The sequence below is a fragment of the Gracilinanus agilis genome, chromosome 4, assembly GCF_016433145.1.
Source record: "Gracilinanus agilis isolate LMUSP501 chromosome 4, AgileGrace, whole genome shotgun sequence".
In the NCBI taxonomy this organism is placed as follows: Eukaryota; Metazoa; Chordata; class Mammalia; order Didelphimorphia; family Didelphidae; genus Gracilinanus; species Gracilinanus agilis.
In genome coordinates, this window is record NC_058133.1 from 228848735 (window position 1) to 228870481 (window position 21747).

The window sequence follows — 21747 nt, forward strand, 5'->3', positions numbered from 1 at the left end:
GAGGGGTGAGGAGCCTGCCAGTGGGCAGAGGGGAAGGGAGATGGTACAGCTATCTGTATGCAGCCAGTGGTCAGAACTACGGAGGGCACCTTTCAGAACAGTGGGGCCACCCCCACCACTATTTTTTTTAACTCACTGCCTATCTGTCCATCCCTCCATCCGTCTGACTGACCCATTGCAGGAGCCCCCAGGGAACCCTGGATCAGGATCCACGGCTCACGGGAGGTCTCCGTCTCCGCTTCCCCCCCACCAGGAGTTTGAGAATGCTGAGGGTGACGACTACACCACCGAGTTCTCCGTGCAGGGGTCTCCGGCCACGCAGAATGGCCCCGAAGTGTACATACTGCCCCTCACTGAGGTCTCACTCCCCATGGCCAAGCAGCCTGGGAGATCAGGTTAGTTTCATACCTCCCAGTTACTTCAAGGACCTTTCCTGACCCTCTCATCTCCCCTACCCCAATGTTCCTTCCCTGGGACCTAGAAAAGATGAGAGATTGTCCTGTGGACCATACAGAATTGAAAAAGATTGTGGTCTGGGTAGGCTGAGGTCTTGGCAGATGCTTTCATGGGAGCCCCTCGCTCAGCCTTCCCTGGGATCCATCTCATGAAGCCTTCTTTACCAGGTTGCTTTCCTATCAGTGTGACTAGATCTATTGGTGGCCTTACAGTTTCTTAGGGAACTTCAGGCTCTATTCTGTGTCATGGCAGCATCCTAAGACGCAGGATCAGTCTGCATAAAGGCTTCGGGTCCTCCTGGTCAGTGGCAGGACTTGTTCATACAGGTGTCCTGCCCTGCTCCCCTTGAGACATTATCCCTGATCAACATGGTACCCATTTCTTTAAACAACAACAACAAACACCAACCCTTACCATCTGTTTAGGATTGATGCTAAGTATTAATTCCAAGGCAGAAAAGCTGTAAAGGCTAGGCAGTTGGGGTTAAGTGACTTGCCCAGGTTCACACAGTGTTGGAGGCCAGATTTGAACAAAGAACCTCCTGACTCTCTCCTGGTACTCTCTCCACTGGGCTACATGGTCCTTATTTCTAATAGGATGCACAAACTTGACAGCTGATGTTAGGTCAAGCACCTTCACCCCAAACCCTCAGAGGGCAAGTTCCTTGGGATCCTAGAGAAAGAATGGAATGACTCCAGACAATAGGATCTCAGGGTGGTGTGGATAGAGGTCTGCCTTTCTTGGATCTCTTTTTCTTAATTCTAGTACTGTGGGACTTCACCCCTAGATCAAACCTTTCTTGTCCCTTCAGTTCCTGGAGTCCCTGCCTTTTCTGAGGATGGAAAAGCAGATATTGTGCTGCTTTGGGGTCTCTACTGTCTCCAAGACTCCAGGACTGTAGCTATAGGGGCTCTGTGACCAGGCCATAGTCGCTACAAAACTTGTCTAGCCTAAGCCTTCATTTTACAAGTGAAGAATCTGAGACCAAGAGAGTCCGTCTTTCACAAGCATTTATTAACCACTTTCTGTGTGCCAGCCATTGTGCTAAGCAGTGGGGAATATAAAGCAAGACTAAGACAAAAACCAACAAACACAAAAAAAGCCTCCAAAAATAGAGTCCCTTCTCTCAAGGAGCATGCATTCTAATGAGAGACAGGTGAGTGATTTTTTTTTCCCCATAGGTCACACATCTGGTTCCAAATTCAGTTCTTTTGTCATCATCCCACACAGGTGTATATAAAAGTCATCTCCTGAGACCCTGAGCATTGCCAGCATCTTCATCCTTTCTGGCACAGGGTCACAGTCTTACACAGTTATGGAGTGTGAGAGGGAGGAAGGACATAGTCTCTAGGTCCTTCTGCAAAGACCCCCTGAGAGGATTTGGGGGAGATGGGTAGAAGACAGCTCTTTCTGGGCTATCTCTAAGCTCTAGTCTATGCTAATTAGAATTGAAAAGGTGGGGCAGTTGGGTAGCTCAGTGGATTGAGAGCCAGGCCTAGAGATGGGAAGTCCTAGGTTCAAGCCTGGCCTCAGATACTTCCCAGCCGTGTGACCCTGGGCAAGTCACTTGACCCCCATTGCATACCTTTACCACTCTTCTGCCTTGGAGCCAATACACAATATTGACTCCAAGACGGAAGGTAAGGGTTTAAAAAAAAAAAGAACTGAAAAAGGCCCCTTCCCAGTGCCAGCCATTTTCCCCTCCACTACCAACCCAGGTGGCCTACTAAGTGAGTTGCATGTATAACTAAGACTCAAAAGAAACCATAGCCATAGCCATGTGGCTGGAGCTTCCCTGCAGCTACACGTCTTACAGAGGAGAGCCAGCTCACTCTCTCTTTCCTTTGGCCCAGAGCCAGAGGTCATATCAGAGAAGAAGAAAAAAACCAATAGCTGCCCAGAAATGGAAGGTTTGGATGTTCACCCATTAGAGGAGACAGAAGAAAAGAAAGTTTGAGGTTAAAATCTAAGCTACTTTGTCTCTTATGTGTCCTCATCCCACCTCCACCATAGGAAAGCCCCTTTAGGACACTGGGGGGAGTGGAGGAGGCAAGAATTTGTTCCCTTATCATTGAGTGGCACTCACCCCAACTCTTTGCCATCCTTTGACCTCTGGACCAGGCAACCCAAGAGGCCCTGGAGATTCTGCAAGTCACTTGAACTGCTGGAAAAAAGGCAGAGCCATCCTTAGCTTACTTCTTCCTCTCCTCCCAAACTCCTACCCCACCCAATGGCTGTGGGCATGAGCTCAGCCCAGTTATCCAGCCCTGCTTGGCCACTGTGCCCGGACAGGGCAGCTCATCCACACACACACAGGCGCTTTTCTTGTGTTTTGTGAGCCTCATGGGGTGTGGGGCCCATGAATCTGGCCTTTCAGCTTGAGAGGAGTGGGAGGGCCGGAAAGGGGGCTGGGGGGCCTGTATCCAGTGGTGCTTTGTAATTTGGGGTGGGGGTGGGGAGAGTAGGTGTGGGTGGGAGAACAAGGTACTTTTTCACTGTTTCTTTTGTCAGAAGGCTGAATTCTTCCACCACAGTGGGAAAAGGGCCAGGGTTGGGGCTGGGTAATATTCTCAGGACTGGGTCTTGTTCTTTAGTCATTGAGTGGCATTCACCCCAACTCTTAGCCATCCTCTGACCTCTGGACCAGGCAACCCAAGAGGCCCTGGGGATTCTGCAAGTCACTTGGACTTGCAGATCTTCATTCTATAGGTGCTATCTATCCCCAACCTGCCGAATAACACAAGCACTGCACTGACTTGTTCTCACACACTTCTCTCCTCTCCTTTCTTAGAGACTGAGGAGGTAGCCTCAAGCTGCTTACTCTAGACTGTGTGGCCTCCTTAACCCTACTTGAGCCTCCACCTTTGGTCCCAAGGCTTCTGACCACCTAGAGGGGGTTGGTCTGTTTTTCTGCCTTCTCTGACTTGGGGGGTAGAACTGTCAGACCCAAATTAGCACCCCACAATAGAGGTAAGGTAGACGTTTCCTAGTGAGAGGGGCTCTTCTCCCCCTGTTGAGGTCATTTGAGGGTTGTATGATATATGTAAGTATGATATAGGAGCTGTGTGTGTGTGTGTGTGTGTGTAGGGGTGAAAGCAGAGATAGATAGATTTTCCTAAGTCATCTTCTACCCCCTGGACTTTGAGAATATCCTCACCTATAAACCTATGAAAGGGGGCGTTCAGATATTAGGCTGAGCTGCCCCTTGGGAATTCTGAGGGACTTTGTATCAGGCAGTTGTTGTCAAGGTGATAAGAAGGCTGTTGGCAGGAGAGATAATGTAGACTCACCTCCCACCTATCCTTCCTAAAATTAGGCCATGGGTTCTTAACCAGATAGGTTTTAGGGAGGATCTGTGAATTTGGATGGGAAAAATTTTTTTCCATCATTATATTCACCAACTGAACTTGGGCATTTCCTTCAATTATGCATTTTAAAAAATATTCCCAGAAGGCTAAGAACTCCTGCCCTAAGTTACAGAGTGCATGTGCCTTCCTCAGTCTCTCTCCTTAAGGGAAAAAAAATGAGATATTCCTTTTCTTGAGAACAAGGGTGACGAACTCCCCAAATCTTTGCCCCTCTTTCAACTAGGACTGAGCCTAAGCTATTCCTCTAAGCATATAATGAGAACTTCCAGAAATTTCCGTTATAAAGCCTCTTCCTTCACTCCATCATCTTGCCCCTCCTTTTATCTTCTTAGAGCTTCCAGGAGAATGAAAAATATTTCAAAGTCCGAAGGAGAGCCTTCTCACATGCTAGGGAGCAATGGAACTCATCACTGAAAGAATGCAAAACTATGTCCTCCAAGATTCTCCAGTACCTTGTAAATATAACACCTACCACCTGGATAGCAGTCCTGAGAAGCAGGAAGTCATAGGATCCTAGAGTTGGAAGGGGTTTAAGGGCAAGGAGTCCATCCTTCCTCTCCCCATTTTACAGATGACAGAACTGAAGTACAAACAGGAGCTAATGACTTCTCCAAAAGTCCCATGAGTAGGTTTTGAGGGATTTGAATTCAGGTCTTCTTGACCCTGCTTGCTAAGCCATGTAAGCCCTAGAATTTATACAGGGCTTTGTGGTTTGCAAAAAATTTTGGGAGGTAGGGGCTATAATTCTCCTCACTTTTGCAGATGGGAAAACTGAGCTCTTTAAATAACTTCTCCAGGTCACAAAGCTAAATGTCTGAGAATCCCAAGTCTTCCCACTCCCGAATTCTGTGTTTTATCTACTAAGTCACCTGACTACTCCAGGCTAAAGTGATTCTCAGTCACCCAATTCTGTTTCCCATTCCCCACCCTTGACTGGCAGGAACTTTAAAGAGAGAGGAAGGAACTTGATCATGGTTGATCCAGCCTTGGGGATAGGGCCCAGGAGCCTAAATCTTAGGCCTGATACTTTGACCCTTTCACTTCTCACCTGCCCTTCTCTCCAGGGAAGAGCCTTTCTCCCCTATCCTCTTTTTACAAGGATTTCCAGGTGTGTCTTGGTCTCCCAAATAAAAAGCAGCTTCAGTGATAAGTATTTATATGACCTGCTGCTGCCTTTCAACCCCAAAGTGACTCTGGAATTTCTTGAAAACTTTTTGGCAGTTGTGAAAATTCTAGAACTGACAAGTCATTTAGGAGGGATTCCTTCTGAGGAGTTGTTTGTCCTGAAAGGGTTGGGTAGGCAAGGGACGGTGGATAGAGGACTGGGCCTGGAGTCAGAAAGACTCATTTTCTTGAATTCAAATCTGACCTCAGATACTTACTAGCTATGTGACCCTGGACACTTCACCTTGTTTACCTGAATTTCCTCATCTGTCAATGAGCTGGAGAAGGAAGGGGGCAAACCACTCCAGTTTTGCTAAGAACCCCAAATGGGATCATAAGGAGTTGGAAACAGCTGAAAAATGACTGAACAGACAAGGGCCAGGTATAAGGACTTGTTTCTCTTTCTACTTCCTGCTTATGAATCATTGATTCTCAGATACCCAACCTCACAAGGGTAACTAGTGGCAGAGAACTGGGCTGTGAATCCAAGTCCTCAGACTATTTCCACCACACTGGACTGCCTCAAAGCAATAGGAGTCATTTTTGTTTTGTTCTCATTTCTGGGGCTGCATTGTTTGTGATATGCATCCCAAACTGGGGAGCTGAGAGACAAGAGGGCTGTCCTCACTTCATGGTCAGAGATGAAAAGAACAAAGAAGAAAGGGTGGCTTCAGATGCTGGGAGATTCTGGTCCAGGGTGAGATTGTTTTTCAGTCATTTCAGTTATGACCCTATTTGGGGTTTTCTTGGCAAAAATATTGAAGTGGTTTGCCATTTCCTTCTCCAGCTCATTTTCCAAATGTGGAAACTGAGGTAGATATGGTGAAGTGACTTGCCCAGAGTCACACAGCTAGCAATTGTCAGAGGCCAGATTTGAATTGAGGAAGATGACTCTTCCTGACTCCAAGACCAGAACTCTAGCTAATGTGCCACCTAGCTGCCCATAGGTGAGAAAATACCCTCAGAACAGGCTAGATAAATCCCAATAACCATGGCCTTGGAAAGTCTCAAAGGACTGGAAGCACTGTTATTGCCTTCACCAAAAAGAGTCCTGAGAATGACCCCACAGGTTGGCTTGCCCTCCAAGGAGTCCACTTTGGTACCCCACAGTTTCCCAAATAGAAATTAGAACTGTGTGATGGGAGTATAGGAGTGATAGGCCTCTATTGCTTTTTTCCTACTGCCACAGGAAGCTTCTCTTAGGGCCCTTGGAGGCCTGTTCAGTCCATTTCTAGAGCCAGGGGCAAGTGGAACAGGGTGATGCTCAGGAATGCCCTGGGAAGATGAGAAATTGAGATTTTAATTTGAATTTATAATTGTACCTTCCTCCCAACCCCCTTTCTCCCATGCAACAGTCCTAGGATACCTCACAGGTTTAAAAGGGGTTTCTATGAATGATTTCTAAGGTCAGGGTCCCATATCTATAGGAGGAAGCAATAGGACTTTAATCCCATTAAATGACAAGTGAAGGAAATAATATAATATTTTGCTAAGTCATTGAAGGTCAGAACCTGAAAAGACCTTAGAAATCATCTAATCTCATCCCTTTGTTTTACAGGGGAGGTCACTGAGGTAAAGCAATTTGTCCAAGATCATATGATTGATAGCTCTCCAGATTTCTAGTGCCAGGCTCTTCTTTACCACATCAAAAGAGGGGGCCCCAAGATACAAAACTCTATTAATTTTTCCCTTAAACTTTGTTCATTGCTTCTGTCCTCAGACTCTCTTCTCATCCTTGGGACAAGAGTTTGGAGGGTCTAACTGAGTAGAAGGGCTTAGGAAAACATCTTTTGAGTGCCCCGAGGCCAGATTCCTGTAGGGAAGATAAGGGCCATCCATCTTCCACCCCAATGTTTTTTCCCTTGGGCTGAGGGGGCCCCAAGAAGAAATCAGAGTATTTGTCTGAAATTTTCAGTATTCCCCCTCCAGTAAACAAGGGTGATGTGTGTGGGAACAGAATTCAGAGTATGCCAGGAAGATCAGGAGGGAGTCAGGGCAGATACCAGGGTCCAGCACCCGGCCCCTTCCCTCAGGATTGTGCCGGGTGGGGCCACCACTGACCTCACCCAGGCCTGGGATGGGGTGGGAGGGAGCCTAGGGGAGAATGGGACCAGTGTGTCCCGTGTAGGGCTGTGTCAAGCAATCCCCAACAATAGCCCTTTGGTGGGGCTGGAATGTCATAGCAGCGATTGGGTTGGAGGAATGTCAATGGGTTCCCCTCTTTCCCGCCCTCTGTCCTCCTCCACTGGGGTGGGAGGGGGTAGATGGGCAGCGGCATCAGTGACTTGCCCAAACAACACTGCCTCCCTGATGCTGCTGTCCACTTATTGAGCTCTGGACTTTGCCATCTTCTGCGTTCAGTTTTGGGACTCTTACTCTCTCCCTACTGATGCCACAATGGGATATCCAGAACAGCTCCCTTGACTCTCCCTCGCCTGGGCAACTGGCATCCCTCCTTTAGAAGCTTGTCAACATCCGTGAGCAGTGGAAGATGCTTAGAGACCCTTAATGAATCCCGGCCAGCCCCACACTCACACCTCCCACAGGTGGCTCCCAGGCCTTCCCCACTGTCTTGGGGCTCTCCTGAAGCTATAAGGGTAGCACTTGCTTTGGTGTCCTTCTTCTTAGGCCCACCCAGAATGGGACCTCCACACTGAGGCTGAGTGGCCCAAATTGGATGGTGCTGGTTGAAGAGAAATTGGGGAGGTGGGAGGGGAACCACTGAGCCCAGCCTGCTCTGTTACAGTTCAGCTGCTCAAGTCCACAGACCTGGGACGCTACAGCCTCCTGTACCTGAAGGAGATTGGCCATGGCTGGTTTGGGAAGGTGAGTTCCTTTGGTTCATGGCATCCTCTTCCTTCTTCCTCTTCCTTCCTCCTGACCCCCAGCATCCAGTGTTTCCTAGAGGGAGGAGATCATAGCCTTCATGGTAGAGATGCAGGCATTTGATGTTAATTCCTCAGACACCCCATAGCATGCTTTGTCAAAGGACCTCAGAACCTGTTTGGCCTATTTCCTTAGTGGCCCGGTACCCTCTCTCTAGCTTTAGAGGTGGGGAAGCAGGAAGGGTGGGAGAATCTTACCTTGCGTTTCCCCAGCAATTCAGCAATACAATTCAGTTCCCTGCATGTGCACTCACTGGGGCCTCTCTGCTGCCCCCAGTCCAAGCTCTGACCCTGGTGACACTCAGCTTGGGGCCCCCTGAACTAGAGCTGCCGTTTACAGTGGGATCCTTAATGCCCTGCTGTCTGTGCCTTTTGCCCTTCTCTGGGGGACAGGTGGGTGGCCCCATCTTGCCAAGGCCCAAGAACCTGGCCTGGGCCTAGGACTACAGCTGGTGAAGGAGGTAATTCTGAGGGATGCAGGCGCTGGACTTTGAACAGGAATCCCAGCACTATGCTCCCTCAGCTCTCAGCTCTATCACTTGACTCCCTTTTCTTGCTTTCCTCTATTCCTCCCTGCCCTGTAGACCTCAGTTTAAATCTGTCTCCCCTCCCGCCCTCCCCCCAACCCCTCACTGGGCTCGAAAGGGGATGAAGAAAATCAGGAGTAGTTTGGTTTGGAAGGGGCTGATAGAAGTGCCCCCTCCCCTAGCCCCATCACGAAATGCATTAAAGCCCTGGGTGGTGGAGGGCCAGGTTGGTAGATGTAATGATTTCAGTTAGGGTAGGGGGTAGGAAGAAGTTGGAACAGGTTGCCAATCCCCCCTCCCTCTCCCCAGGGAGTCTGTAGAAAAGAAACCCCAAACCCAGAGTGTGTCGTCCCTTCTTACAGCCAGGACTGGACGGTAGCCCCCAGCCAGACGGGAACACTAACCAGAGACCAGCCGCCCATCTGTCAGTCCTAGCACTGAAGCTCCCTGGGCGGGCACTGCCCTCTGCCTGGAGGCTTCTCTGCCCAGCAGATGAGCCCCTCCTTCACAGCGGGGCCAGTGGGATGGGAGGGGGGTGTGGGTGGGTGACGACCCTGTTTCCTGCCCATGCAGGTATTCCTGGGTGAGGTCAATTCAGGCATCAGCAGCACCCAGGTGGTGGTGAAGGAGCTGAAGGTGAGCGCCAGCGTTCAGGACCAGATGCAGTTCCTCGAGGAGGCCCAGCCATACCGGTAGGTGGAGGCATCCGCTCCAGCTGGCAAGCCTCTGGTCCAGCACCCGAGCCTCATGGGCTGCACAGAGAGGAAGGTGGTGGTAAACAGAAGATAGAGGTAGTGTTGGCATCAAGCAGGTGCCAGCGACATCTGGTGGACAGAGAGAGCAGTTCTAGGTCCCATCTGAGCTGGAGAGGGGAATTCTTGTTCACTCAAGGCTGCCCCCACCACCTGCACCCCGTTAGGGGGATGTCTGCACGTGGCCCGGAGATCTGGAGCACCCTTTCCCTTTTGCTGAGCTCCTCCTTCTCCCACAGGGCTCTTCAGCACAGTAACCTGCTTCAGTGTCTGGCCCAGTGTGCAGAGGTGACTCCGTATCTGCTAGTGATGGAGTTCTGCCCATTGGTGAGTCAAGGGCTCGGGGGCAGGTGGGAGGCTCTTGGCAGGGGCAACTGGAGGAGGTCTTGTAGCTGATATGCCTCTCTCTAGGTTGGGGTCCTCCACCTTTTTTTGTGGATCTTTTGGCAGTCTGGGAAAGCTTATGGATCCTTTCTCAGAATGATGTTTTTTATTTTAAAAACAAGCAACAATAGGGGACTATAAAGGAAATCTATTCTATTCAATTGCTATCAAGAAATTTTAAAAGATCAGTTCATGGACATCAGTTTAAGAACCCTTGCTCTAGGAGCCTCTTTCTTAGGGGTTAAGACTCAGTCTTTGGCATTGGTTTGGGTCCAGTAGTAGAGTAGTTTGATTTTGAGATTTTGAGATCCATATGGAATTTAGTCCTACAGATTCAACTGGGGATCAGTCCATCCTGGAACTTTTCTTGGATACTCTATTTGCTATAAATCTAAAAGAACTAAAAGTCTCTAATTTGGGTTACACTGATTCAGATCTGTATGACCAAGTACTGTGATTTAAGTCCTGAGAGGACTCCACATCTAACCAGAAATTCTCCATCACATCTTAAGTCCATGGTCACTGGAAGCGGATCCTCTGGGAGAGCTGGAGGTAGCACCAGTTACATCATCAACCCTTCAACCCCAGCCAGAATTTGTGTGGCTATGTGGTGGGTAGTGGGACTTATCCACAGGTTCCTGGGAGCTTGCCTATATTTACTAGAATTCCCTCAACATCTCAAAGGCATGGTTTAGAGATTTTCAGCCACGTAACCTCCCACACACATATCTTGTTATTTTGTAGTATCAGACTTTTGTAAATAAGGAGCAAACATTTACTATTTATGAATTGAATCACTTACCAACTAAATTCACCTCCAGCTGTTTATGCTAGTAATATAGGTGCCAAAATCAAAGTGATGTTTTGGAATAATCAGACCAATGTGCAGAATGAATTGAAGTGTTTGGAGATTAGAGACAGGGAGAACAGGTAGAAAACTATTATAAATAGTCTAAGCATAGACTGATGAAGCCCCAGATCAAGGGTAGTAAGGAGAAAGAGGAAGTGGAGAACCACAATTTTGGGATTATTTACTGTTTAGAATTATGCATACTACTGCTCCCTTCCACTACAGTTTAAAAACCAATTATTGGGTTTTATCCCCTGAAACTCTTGGAAATCAACAAAATCACATATGAGATTCTGAGACCCACTTAAGTTTAGGAGTCAAAGAGAGGCCTGTCCATTTTCTGCATGTAACTAGAGAAGATTACTACCTCTGCTCATCCTCAGGCTTCCTCAGTCTAGTCTAATGTGGTACAATAAAAACTGCTTTCCCACAGGATCCATTATTAGTAGTGACTACTTATGTGATTGTAAGCGAAAGAAACTGATGATTTTTAATGTGAAAATTTTTATATTTTATTTTTTCAAATTACACAAAAACAATTTTAACTTTCATCTTTTTCTTAAACCTTTTTTTAAACCCTTACCTTCCACTATACTATACTAAACTATAACCAATACTATATATTGGTTCCAAGGAAGAAGAGCAGTAAGGGCTAGGCAATGGGGGTTAAGTGACTTGCCCAGGGTCACATAGGTAGGAAGTGTCTGAGGCCAGATTTGAACCTAGGACCTCCTGTCTGTAGACCTGGCTCTCAGTCCACTTATCTGCCCCCTTAAAAAATTTTGAGTTCCAAATTTTCTCCCTCCCAGAGAAAGTAAGCAATTAGATATAGACTATATGCATGCAGTTGTGCAAAACATTTACATATCATTGTTTTGTCCAACTCTTCATGACCCTATTTGTGATCTTTGCCAAGATATTAGAGTAGTTTGCCATTTCCTTCTTCTGTTTATTTGACAAGATGAGGAAACTGAGGCAAACAGGATTAAGTGACTTGCTCATAGCTAGTTAGTGTTTGAGGCCAGATTTGAACTCAGGAAGATGGAGTTTCCAGACTTCAGGCCCAGCATTCTGTCTACCTACTGCGCCATCTACCTGCCCTATTTTCATATTAGATACATTGCAAAAGGAAACGCAGACCAAAAACAAACCCCAAGAAAAATAAAGGAAAAAAAGTATCCTTCAATTTGCATTCAGATTCTATCAGTTCTTTCTCTGGAGGCAGATAGCAGTTTTCATCTAAGTCCTTTGGAATTACCTTGGATTGTTGAATTGCTGAGAAAAGCAAAGCCATTTACAGAAACTGATTTTTAATATTTTTTACAAAAATTCTGGATCGATTTAATTTGAACAAATATGCCATCTAAATGAGCATTGTCTTCTTTAGAGTCATCACTGTCAGCATTTACTCATTTATTCCCCAAAGGCTAAAATTATTCAGCGCATTCCCAGAACTCTGCAGTCAGGGGACTTAGATTCAAATCTTGCTGACAGTTATGATATGGGTAACTTTGGGACAGTCACTCAGTTTCCCTGGGCCTCAGTTTTCTCATCTGTAAAATGTTTGAGCAGGGTGTTCTCTGAGGACTTTTCAAGTTCTAGGTCTCTTTGTTCCTATGCCCCACAGAGCTGGTCTAATGAGCTACTCAAGGACATTCCTTCATAGTCTTGGATGCTTGGACTGGCCAGCTTTGGCTCCCTTCCAATGCTGAGATCTTATGATTCTGTAATACTCGAATCCTGTATCTAAGAGGTCTAGTCATAGGAACAAAGGGCACGCTAGATTTGGCCTTGAAACAGTCCTACTGTGGTCCTTTAGTCAGAAACTTCCCAGGCCAGTCACTCACCCATTTTCCATTTAGTTTAGCCTTCATCTCCCACAAAGTATTATTATGATTGCTAGCATTTATAGAGAGCTTTACAGATACCTCATTTGAACCTCATAACAACTGTGAAGGAGATGCTATTATTATCCTCCTTTTACAGACTAAGCTGAGGCCAGGCAAAGTTAAGGGACTTGTCCCAAGTTCACATGGCCAGTAAGTAGGTAGGATTTTGAACTCAGGTCTTCCTGGTTTCAGGTCCAGGGACTCTAACCACTTTGCCACCTAGCTGTCTCTTTTCTCTCTAGTATTCACCCAGCTTGACTCCCTTTCCAGGCCAAGATCCTACCTCCTATCCAATGAGCAATTTTTTTGTTTTGTTTTTCCTCCTCCCATTCTCCTCCTCCTATTCTGTAATACAGGCTTAGCTCTCTGTTATGCTCTCCCTTCCTACATCATTAAAGATTTTGTTTTGAGGCTTTTCTTCTTTTGAAATAACTTTTCTTCCTAACTGCATCCCACTAAGAAGCCTGGGTGTTACACTTGGGTTGTCCTGGGATTCTGGCTTTTTCTCTCTTTGAAGAACTTCTGGTTCTGAATCCCAGGACAACTCAAGTGGGCATTTCTTTTAGCCTTTTTTAGCTAAGTGTGCATCATCAGAACCTTTGCTGCTGGGAGTAATTCCCATGCACACGGGGAGGAAATTAGAAGGTGTAGGACTACCATATGAGAGGGTCAGAAGAAGGTCTGGGCAGATAGGTACCTAGAAGATGGCAGAAGCCAAATGGGGTGGAGTGGACAGTCACTGGTCACCTGAGTGATCATAGGGTGTTCGTCTCCCCAATGTCATCCTGGCCCAAAGGCATTCTGACAGCAGGAGCTCTGTGCTCCCCCGTGCATCCCTGTGTGCCTACTCCAGGGAGCTGGGAATATAATTATGGGATCACTCTTTGGCAGGGAGACCTCAAGGGTTATCTGCGTAGCTGCCGGGTGGCAGAGTCCATGGTCCCAGATCCCCTGACCTTGCAGCGGATGGCTTGCGAGTTGGCATGTGGAGTCCTTCACTTACACAAGAACAACTATGTGCACAGGTAAGCTGGAAATGGACCCTTTTCCACCGCTTTAGGTGAGGGGCTCACGCTGATGGGGCCAGTGGCAACAGGCGTGATGGAGGTGGGGAGGCCTAGGTGTCAGAGTTATATCCTGAGATAGATAGTGGCTTAATGAGCCTAACTCTTCTCTCCTAAGCTGAGGGGACAGGAATCTCTACTACCTACCCAGAAAAGAGATTGGAAGAGCCAGGAAATACCCTTTGCCATTCTTTTCCCCACCTGCGATGTCTGCCTTTCTCTGCCATCCCTTCCCTGCCCTTCCAGAATCCTCTTTTCTTCCCTGCCCTATGGATTTGGGGAGAATTTGCCCTGGATTTCACTAGGTTGTACTTGGTGGCCTGGGTCTGAGGTTTTTTGCCAAGCACAGGCTTCCCCTTCCCAGAGATTAGGTCCTCTGTGTCCGGTTTGCTCACTCCTTCTGGGGTTTGTCTTCTGATTCTTATGGGAGCTGCCACAGAGGAGCCACTAGAGTCCAATGTGCTCTCTAGGACAAGCTGGGGGCGGAACAAGGTGAAGAACAAAGGATTTAGGTTAGATATAGGAAAGAAATTCCTTATGGCAAAAGCTATTCCCTGTTGGTCTGGGTGGGAAGCTGTGTGGAACCTGGTTCTCTAGGTCTTTAAAAGCTGGACTGGTTTAGGAGGGGTCTTAGCTGAAGGGCAAGGACTCCTTTCCCTAAGGTCAGCCCTTAGAACTGAAGGGGTGTCTAATATAGTATCCTCGTTTTATAGATGAGGAAACAGGCCCAGAGCTACACAGGTAGTAACAGTCAGACTTTCTGACTCCAAATCCAGCACTCTCTTCCACGATGCCATGCCTTTCCTGACCACCTTGCCCTGCCAGCTCGAGGTTTCTCTGATTCTGATTCTTCCAGGATGTACGAGCGGCCATGGGGGCAGCCTCTCCCCAAGCACCACTGCTTACCTTGGCCTTCCTCCCCAACAATATCCTGATGCTGAGTGAGCGGCACACGGAGACTCCAGCATCAGTGATTTTGTTGAAGAGGGTGGCTGCCAGCTTCTTCCTGATCTGCACTGCCCCCCTTCCCCTGAGGCCTGTCCCGGGAGCAGGAAGAGGAGTGCCGCTCTTGGATCCTGCCCCCACAACCCAGGACACGCTGCCCGGGACCCTGTAGCTTGCTTGGAGCATGGCAGCCTTGGAACATCCCAGCTGGGAGGCCAGCCCCACCACTCTTCCACCCTCCCAGCCCAGGCACCAGCCCTGGACCCTGGCCTTTGGGCCACATGCTTCTTCTAGCTGTTCTAGTTTTGTCAGTGAAAAGCTTGAAACCTTGGACCCAGACCACCACAGACATTCCTTTACACAAGAACTGTTTTTGGCCAAGGGCAGCAGGGGGAGCTCACTTCATCCTAAATAGTCATTTCAGCCTCCTCTCTCACCAGTCCTTTTCCTAGAAAAGCAAACTGAACAAATACAAATTCCTTCCTTCCTTCCTTCCTTCCTTCCTTCCTTCCTTCCTTCCTTCCTTCTTTCCTTCCTTCCTTTCTTTTTTTTCTTTTTCCACTTTGCCTGAACAAATAAACAGTGCCATGGCCAAAAGGCCATGTATACCAGAGACCAGGTATAGCTGAATAGGCCACAAGGCTTGGATAATCCACATTTGGATAATGAGAATCAGTGGATGCTGAACATCTCATTTGGCATCTGCTTTCTTCCTCCTCATCCTCCTCCTCCTTTTTCTCCTTCTCTTCGTTATCCTCTGCCTCTTCCTCATCCTTCTTATTTAGGATAGCCTGGGAAAAACTACTGATTGAATTGCTCCAAAGCCTTTCTTCCCTACGGGATTGCTTCACTGTCCCACTTCTGTTTATAGGCAAGGTGGTCTGCTAGAAAGAGACCTAGACTGGGGCAACTAGGTGACTCAGGGGATTGAAAACCAGGGCTAGAGATGGAAGATCTTGGGTTCAAATGTGACCTCAGACACTTCCTAGCTATGTGACCCTGGGCAAGTCCATTGTCTAGCCTTTACTTCTCTTCTGTCTTGGAACCATTATACAATATTGATTCTAAGGCGGGAGGTAAGGGTTTTTAAAAAAAGAGCCCTAGAAACTGAAGTCCTGGATGCTGGTCCCAGCTCTGTTCTTGACTCATTGGTGACCTGAATAGGTAAGGGATTAACTTCTTTAGGTCTCATTTTTCTCATCTGCAAAATGAAGATAATTCTCTCTCTTCTCCCATGGAAGTTGGGGGTGGGGGGCAAGGATATAAATGAGATATGTGCTCTGGAAATAGAAAATACTGCATAAAAAGGAATATTTTTTCTTGTGGGGGGGCTGCTCATCATGTTCCCTACCTCCTCCTCACCTCCCTCCTATCTTGGTTTCTTTTCTTTATATTTCTTGCTAGATAGAAAATTTGGGATGATGTTGAAGATAGGGAGGAAAGGAGAGAGCATATGTATGAGGCAGACCAGCACCAGGGAAGAAATGGGTCCTATTGCTTGGAGAAGGGCTCCTACATTTTGGTAGGGAAAAAAGCCTTCCTGGATACCAGGCAGCTTTCAGGAGCCATAGCCTAGCTACAGGGCCAGGTGGGGATGGGAGCAGGGGAGGGAGAGCTAAGCTATCGGCCATGGAGACAATGTTGGTTGTATTATTCTGCATTTAGATGTCTAAATGAGAAGGAAAAGCATCCTTACCTTCCTCTCTCTTCTTCACTTCTACTTCCTGTATCTTATTTCTGAATGAAAATAATAACAATAATGCTATATTATTAATAATAGCTTTTTAGTTGGCATTTATTCCATACTTTAAGGTCCATAAAGTGTTTTGCATGTGCCGTTTCATATGATCCTTACAATGACCTTGTGCAGACAGTGGTATTATCTCCATTTTATAGATGAGGAAATTGAGACTGTGTGACTTGCTCAGGATCACACAGCTGATGTCTGAGGAGGGTTTAAATTCAGGTCTCCTGACTCCAAACCCAGCAATCTGACCACTACATTACCTAATTGCTTACACCTAAAGTCATGCTATGATGGGAACTGCCTGGGAAGACTCCCAATGACGGAATTTCCCTTGAGTAGACACAGTTTGCAGGTGCCATTTCCAAAGCTCCCAGCATCTCATGCACAGCTGGGTTCAGCAATCAAGGATGGGTGGCCAGAGGAAGATCTGGTTATTTGGGAGAAACACCCTTGGGTCTCCCGTATTGCCCTTAGCTTCTTCAGCCCAGATTCAAGTCCACTCTTGAGTCCTCCTTTCCTGACTCCTGATCTGACCCTGTCCCTCTCTCTCTCCCCAAATTTCCTTTATCTAGTGACCTAGCCTTGAGGAACTGCTTACTCACTGCAGACCTGACTGTGAAAATTGGGGACTATGGCCTATCTCACTGCAAGTACAAAGTAAGTCCATGTGGGTTTGGGGAGACACCAGGGTGCCCCCTTACCCCCTCCCCTATTCCCCCCGTTTAGCACGGTTTATGGTGTTTCCCAATGGACCATTCCATGCAATGGGCCAGGCAGAATTAAGCCCCTCTCCCCCCAAGGTGGGCCAGGCCATGGAGCATGCGAAGGGGAGGAGGGCTCTGAGACTTCCACACAGAGTTTGACATTCTCTCCTCGTGCTGACTGTGCATGCTTGGCAGGATGACTATTTTGTGACAGCCGACCAGCTGTGGGTGCCACTACGCTGGATTGCCCCTGAACTCATCGATGAGGTGCACAGCAACCTCCTCGTCGTGGACCAGACCAAGGCCAGCAATGTCTGGTGAGGGGAGTGAGGGGATGGGAGGGAGCCCAAGATGGCACAGGGAGCTGACCTCCTTCCCTCCAACTGTGGAGTACTAAGCTGGCAATCAAGAGACCCCTTTGTAAAGCAACGATGTTGGCATAGATGGTGTCAAAGGTTCATTCCAACCAAATGGCCAAATGTCCCCTTTTCCCATTCAGATGTAGGGAAGGAAAGGACAGGGAAGGACCATGACTGCTTGGGTTGGGGGCTTTCCTTTCCCCTCAAAACTCCACTTATATCCACATTTCTGTACTCTGTGATTAACTATGCAGGTATGTTACCTTTGAAGACCTTGGAAAGGAAATTCTACATGCTATCATTGTTACTCATTTCCCCATAGATTCTGAGATCAACTTTGTATTCTTTTTCATGTGTCTGCATAAGAGTGTGTGCATGTGAGGGCAGTCTATGTACGTAGTATGTATTTGTGCAAAAATGTGATACTGTTTGAAGTTAACATAGATTGTGTGCATATTTTGACCAAAGACTAAACTGGATAATAAGCATATTCTTAAAGTGCTGTTCTGTTTTCACTTATATTTTCAAGGCAAATTGTTAAACATCTTTTAAGAACATTTTGAAATGAATTTAATGATCATTCTGCCCCAGGATAGGTTTGCTAAGAAGAAGACATGCCGGGCTAACCTCATATTCTTTTTTTTGGATAGGATTGCTAGAGTTGAGATCAAGGAAACACCATCTATAAATGTAGCATAGCTTGATTTTAGCAAATCATTGCACAAAGTCTCCTTGGCATCAATGGAATGAGCTGATAAAAACAAGGGTGAAATGAGCAGTTGGATGTGGTTGATTAGCATTATACCCCAAAAGGAAATAACAGATATATCAATCAATCAAGTAACACATATTTATTAAGTGGTGCTGTGGTCGATGCTAGGTACAGAGAATAAAACAATCCCTCCCTGGGAGGAGCTCAAATAAATACGTAAATATGTACAGAATAAATTTAAAGTAAATAAACACTGCAGATACAGGGTAGTTTGAGAAGGAGGGCATTAACAGTGGGGGTGGGAGATAGGATCAGGAAAGGCTTCAGCAGAGAATGGCCCCCTTGAGCTTCAACTTCAAGGAAGAGGGGGGCTCTGTAAGGCAAAGGCGAAGAGGGATAGCATTCCAGTTATGGGGGAGACAAGAGATGTAGCATTGTGTGGGTCAGAGAGAAGAGCAGATTGGCTGGTTCAAAAAATCCAATGAGGATTAATGTACATGGAGAATAGAAAAGATAGATTGGGAAGGGCTTTTAAAAGCTAAACAATTCTTTTTCTTTTTTGGAACATGGGGGTGGGGAAGGTTTAAACATAAACGTTTATATTTCATTTTTGAGGCAGTAGGAAGACACTGGAGTTGATTGAATATGGGAGTCACATCTGCACTTAAGGAAAATTCCTTTGGCAACAGTGTGGGTAGAGGATGAACTGGCGTAGGAAGAGGCTTGAGTCAGGAGGACAAGAGTGGCAGAGGCTATTGCAAAAATGGAGGCAAGAGATGATAAGGGCTCGACCTAAGGTGGGAGCTTTGTGAGAGTGCAGCATTTTGTAGGCATAAACCCAGGTAAATATGTTTTTCAAACTTTTTGGTCTTAAGACTCCTTTACACTCTTAAATATTGAGTACTTCCCCTGAGACCTTTTGATTATATAGATTATATATATCAATATTTGCCATATCAGAAATTAAAACATTTAGTATTTTTACAAAAACACTTTCAAACTAAATTAAGAATCGAAACATCTTAATATTTTTATGAAAATAGTTTTGATCTCATGGATACCCTGAAAGTATCCTGAGCATACTCGGTGGTCCCCAGATCCCACTTTGAAAACTGCTATTTTAGAATATGTGTCAGCCTGGAAGGATGTCATTAGTGAAGTACCACAAGGCTCTGTTTTTATCTCTATTCTGTTTAGAGTTTCTCTAATTATGAATTAAGAAATGACATTTAATAATCCTCTTTAAAGTTCACTGAGACACTTATTTGTGGAGGAATTTAAAGAGTGAGGTATTCTTCTGACCATCTTCCCACAGAATCCCTTTAATAATCATTGTCAAATGTAGAGATGACACAAAGTGAGAGCCGCTAGAATGAGAGAGATTATTATTTCCATACTCCCGTTGAGGAAACTGAGACAGACAGAGGTTAAGTGGCTTGCCCATGGTCATACAACTAGTAAGTATCTGGGGCCAGATTTGAACTCAAGTCTTCCTGGTTCCAAGCTCAGCAGGGCCAGCACCTCAAACTCAACATATCCAAAAATAGATTCAAGATACAAAATGATTATCATTACTGATATCTCAGTAGACTTAAGTGCTGTCTCGCAGCCAACAAGATGAAATGTATCTGGGATGAAGATAAAGTAAATAGCTAGGTTAAATTATTATTATATATAATTAAATATAATTAATTTATTATAATTAATAAATACTTGATTAATTAAATCTATAACTAAATGTAAATACATTATATATGTTAAAGTTAGAAATTCACTTGCACAAGTACAGGATGGAGAAAATGCGATTGTCATCAGGTTCATGTGTAGGAAGTTCTAGTTCTTTGTTAACCACAAGCTTAATATGAGCCAATAATATTACAACCACTGCTTTAAAAAAAAAAAAAGCTAATGCAAATTTAGGAAATGTTAATTGAAGCTTAGAATCTAAATCACCAAGAAGTATTTGTCCCACTGTACCTAAGTTCAAATGTTGTCGAGCACTTACTAGCTGTGTATTCTTGAGAACTTGCTTAAATTCTGTTTGCTTCAAGTTTCCTCACCTGCAAAATGGTGATAATAATATTACCTGTCTCCCAGGATTGTTCTGAGGTCCAAATGTGATAGTCATTGCAAAGCACTTAGCATGGTGCCTGGCACATAGTAAGTGCTATGTAAATAACTATCATTATTATTTGTTCATTTCAAATTGCTTTCCAGAAGTGTTTTAGTATCAGGGTGCCATATTAGTACTGATAGTGTGTTTGAGAGGAAAATTGACAACCAGAGGAGAGGAAATCAGGACAGTGTAAGAGTCAAAAAACCACACTATCTGGATACTGTTTTGCCATCTACTTGGATAAATGGGCTTATTTGCTATGTATAATCTTTTTGGACTTGAAATTTGGTGGGAAGGGAGCCAATCCTTGACTATATATATGTATATATATATCTTGGGATACATCTTCCCCATAAGGTATCACAATCAGCCACTCAACTTGAACCTATAAAACATTTTCCCTAGACTTAACAATATTTGAGAGGGGAATGAATGGATAAAATTCTAGCGTAGTTCTCCCTACTTCTGAGGAGAACAGAATAGCTAATCTCTGACACCAATTTTGTTTCCTCTCCTGGTAAGAATCAAAGTTTTCCTTGGAAAAAGGAAGGGGGAGGATAATATAAAGACGTTTATTCATTCCTCTGTGATAGCCACATCTAGACAAACCCATATGGACACACATAACCATCATCATCTTCGTCTTCATCTTCATCCTCATCATTGTGAGATCTAGATTTAAGACTTGCAAAGTGTTATCTCATTTTATCTTCACAACAGCTGTGGAAAGTAGGAGCTGTTATTATTCTGCAGTTGAGGAAACTTAGGTAGAGACAGAGGTGAAGTGACTTGCCCCTGGTCATACAGCTAGTAAGTGGTTGAGGTCAGATTTGAATTCAAGTCTTCCTGGCTCCAAGAGCAGTGCTCTATCCACTGCACTATTTAGATGGCCAACACCTCAAACCCAACCCATCCAAAAAATAGATTCAATATCTTCCCCTGAAAAACTCCTTTTTCTTCTGGATCAAAACTTTTCATCTCTGACTTTTTCCATTTCCTGGTCTCTCACTTCTAATGAGTTTCCAGGTCCTGTCAGTTCTATCCTCACAATAGTTCTTACATCCAATGACTCCTCACTCATCAAGCCTCCAGTGTAGTGCAGGACTGTTGTCAATCAATAAACAGTCATCAGTAAACTAGCAACAAAGCTAGGAGGTATATAATGAGGAGGTATATAATCCTGCTCCCTCAAGGGAAGAGACTAAATAACCTCTAAAATTCTTCCTGACCCTAAGCTCCCATTATTCCAGGATCCTAGAAGCATAATGATTGGCTTGTTAAAAATTATAGCTAATGTCTTGACTGCAGAGATGAAGCATGGCGTAAGTTGAAAGGGCCCCAAAACCTGAGTTTTAGACTTGGTTCTGCTCTTGAGTGGGCATGTGACTTAGTACAAGGCACTTTCTTGGGACCCCCAAATTTCCATAACTATATTGAGTGGCCTCAGTTTCATAGGACTTAGTTCAGGAGGGAATCATCTTAGAGACAGACAACATTGAGTCCTGGGTGTCCATACATCCCTTCCAGCTTGAAGCCATTCTATGAGCTTGAAATGATTGCCTAAGCAGGATTCTCTGAAATGGTACAGTAGATTAGAAGGGTGGGAATTGGAGTCAAGAAGACTTGAGTTCCAGTCCTGTCCCAGATATATACTGTATGTATGACCCTGGGTGAGTCACTAAACCTCTGTTTGCCTCCGTTTTCCATCTTTAAAATGGGGATAATAACAACACCTACCTGCCAGGATTATTGTGAGGATCAAATGAGATAACTGTAAAGTACTTAACACAGTTCCTAGAACCCAGTATGTGTTATATAAATGTTA

General features: G+C 45.6%; 1 protein-coding gene across 1 annotated transcript in view; it reads left to right on the top strand.

Moving 5' to 3' along the window:
• The first annotated feature begins 355 nt into the window (after positions 1-355).
• The window catches only part of AATK (apoptosis associated tyrosine kinase), a 31289-nt gene continuing 9897 nt past the window's right edge, over positions 356-21747 (top strand). The window contains 7 exon segments of the mRNA XM_044672981.1: positions 356-395; positions 7735-7814; positions 8974-9092; positions 9392-9479; positions 13167-13300; positions 16604-16692; positions 16890-17052. Of these exon segments, the coding sequence (XP_044528916.1) occupies positions 371-395; positions 7735-7814; positions 8974-9092; positions 9392-9479; positions 13167-13300; positions 16604-16692; positions 16890-17052 (698 nt within the window). The 5' untranslated portion in view covers positions 356-370.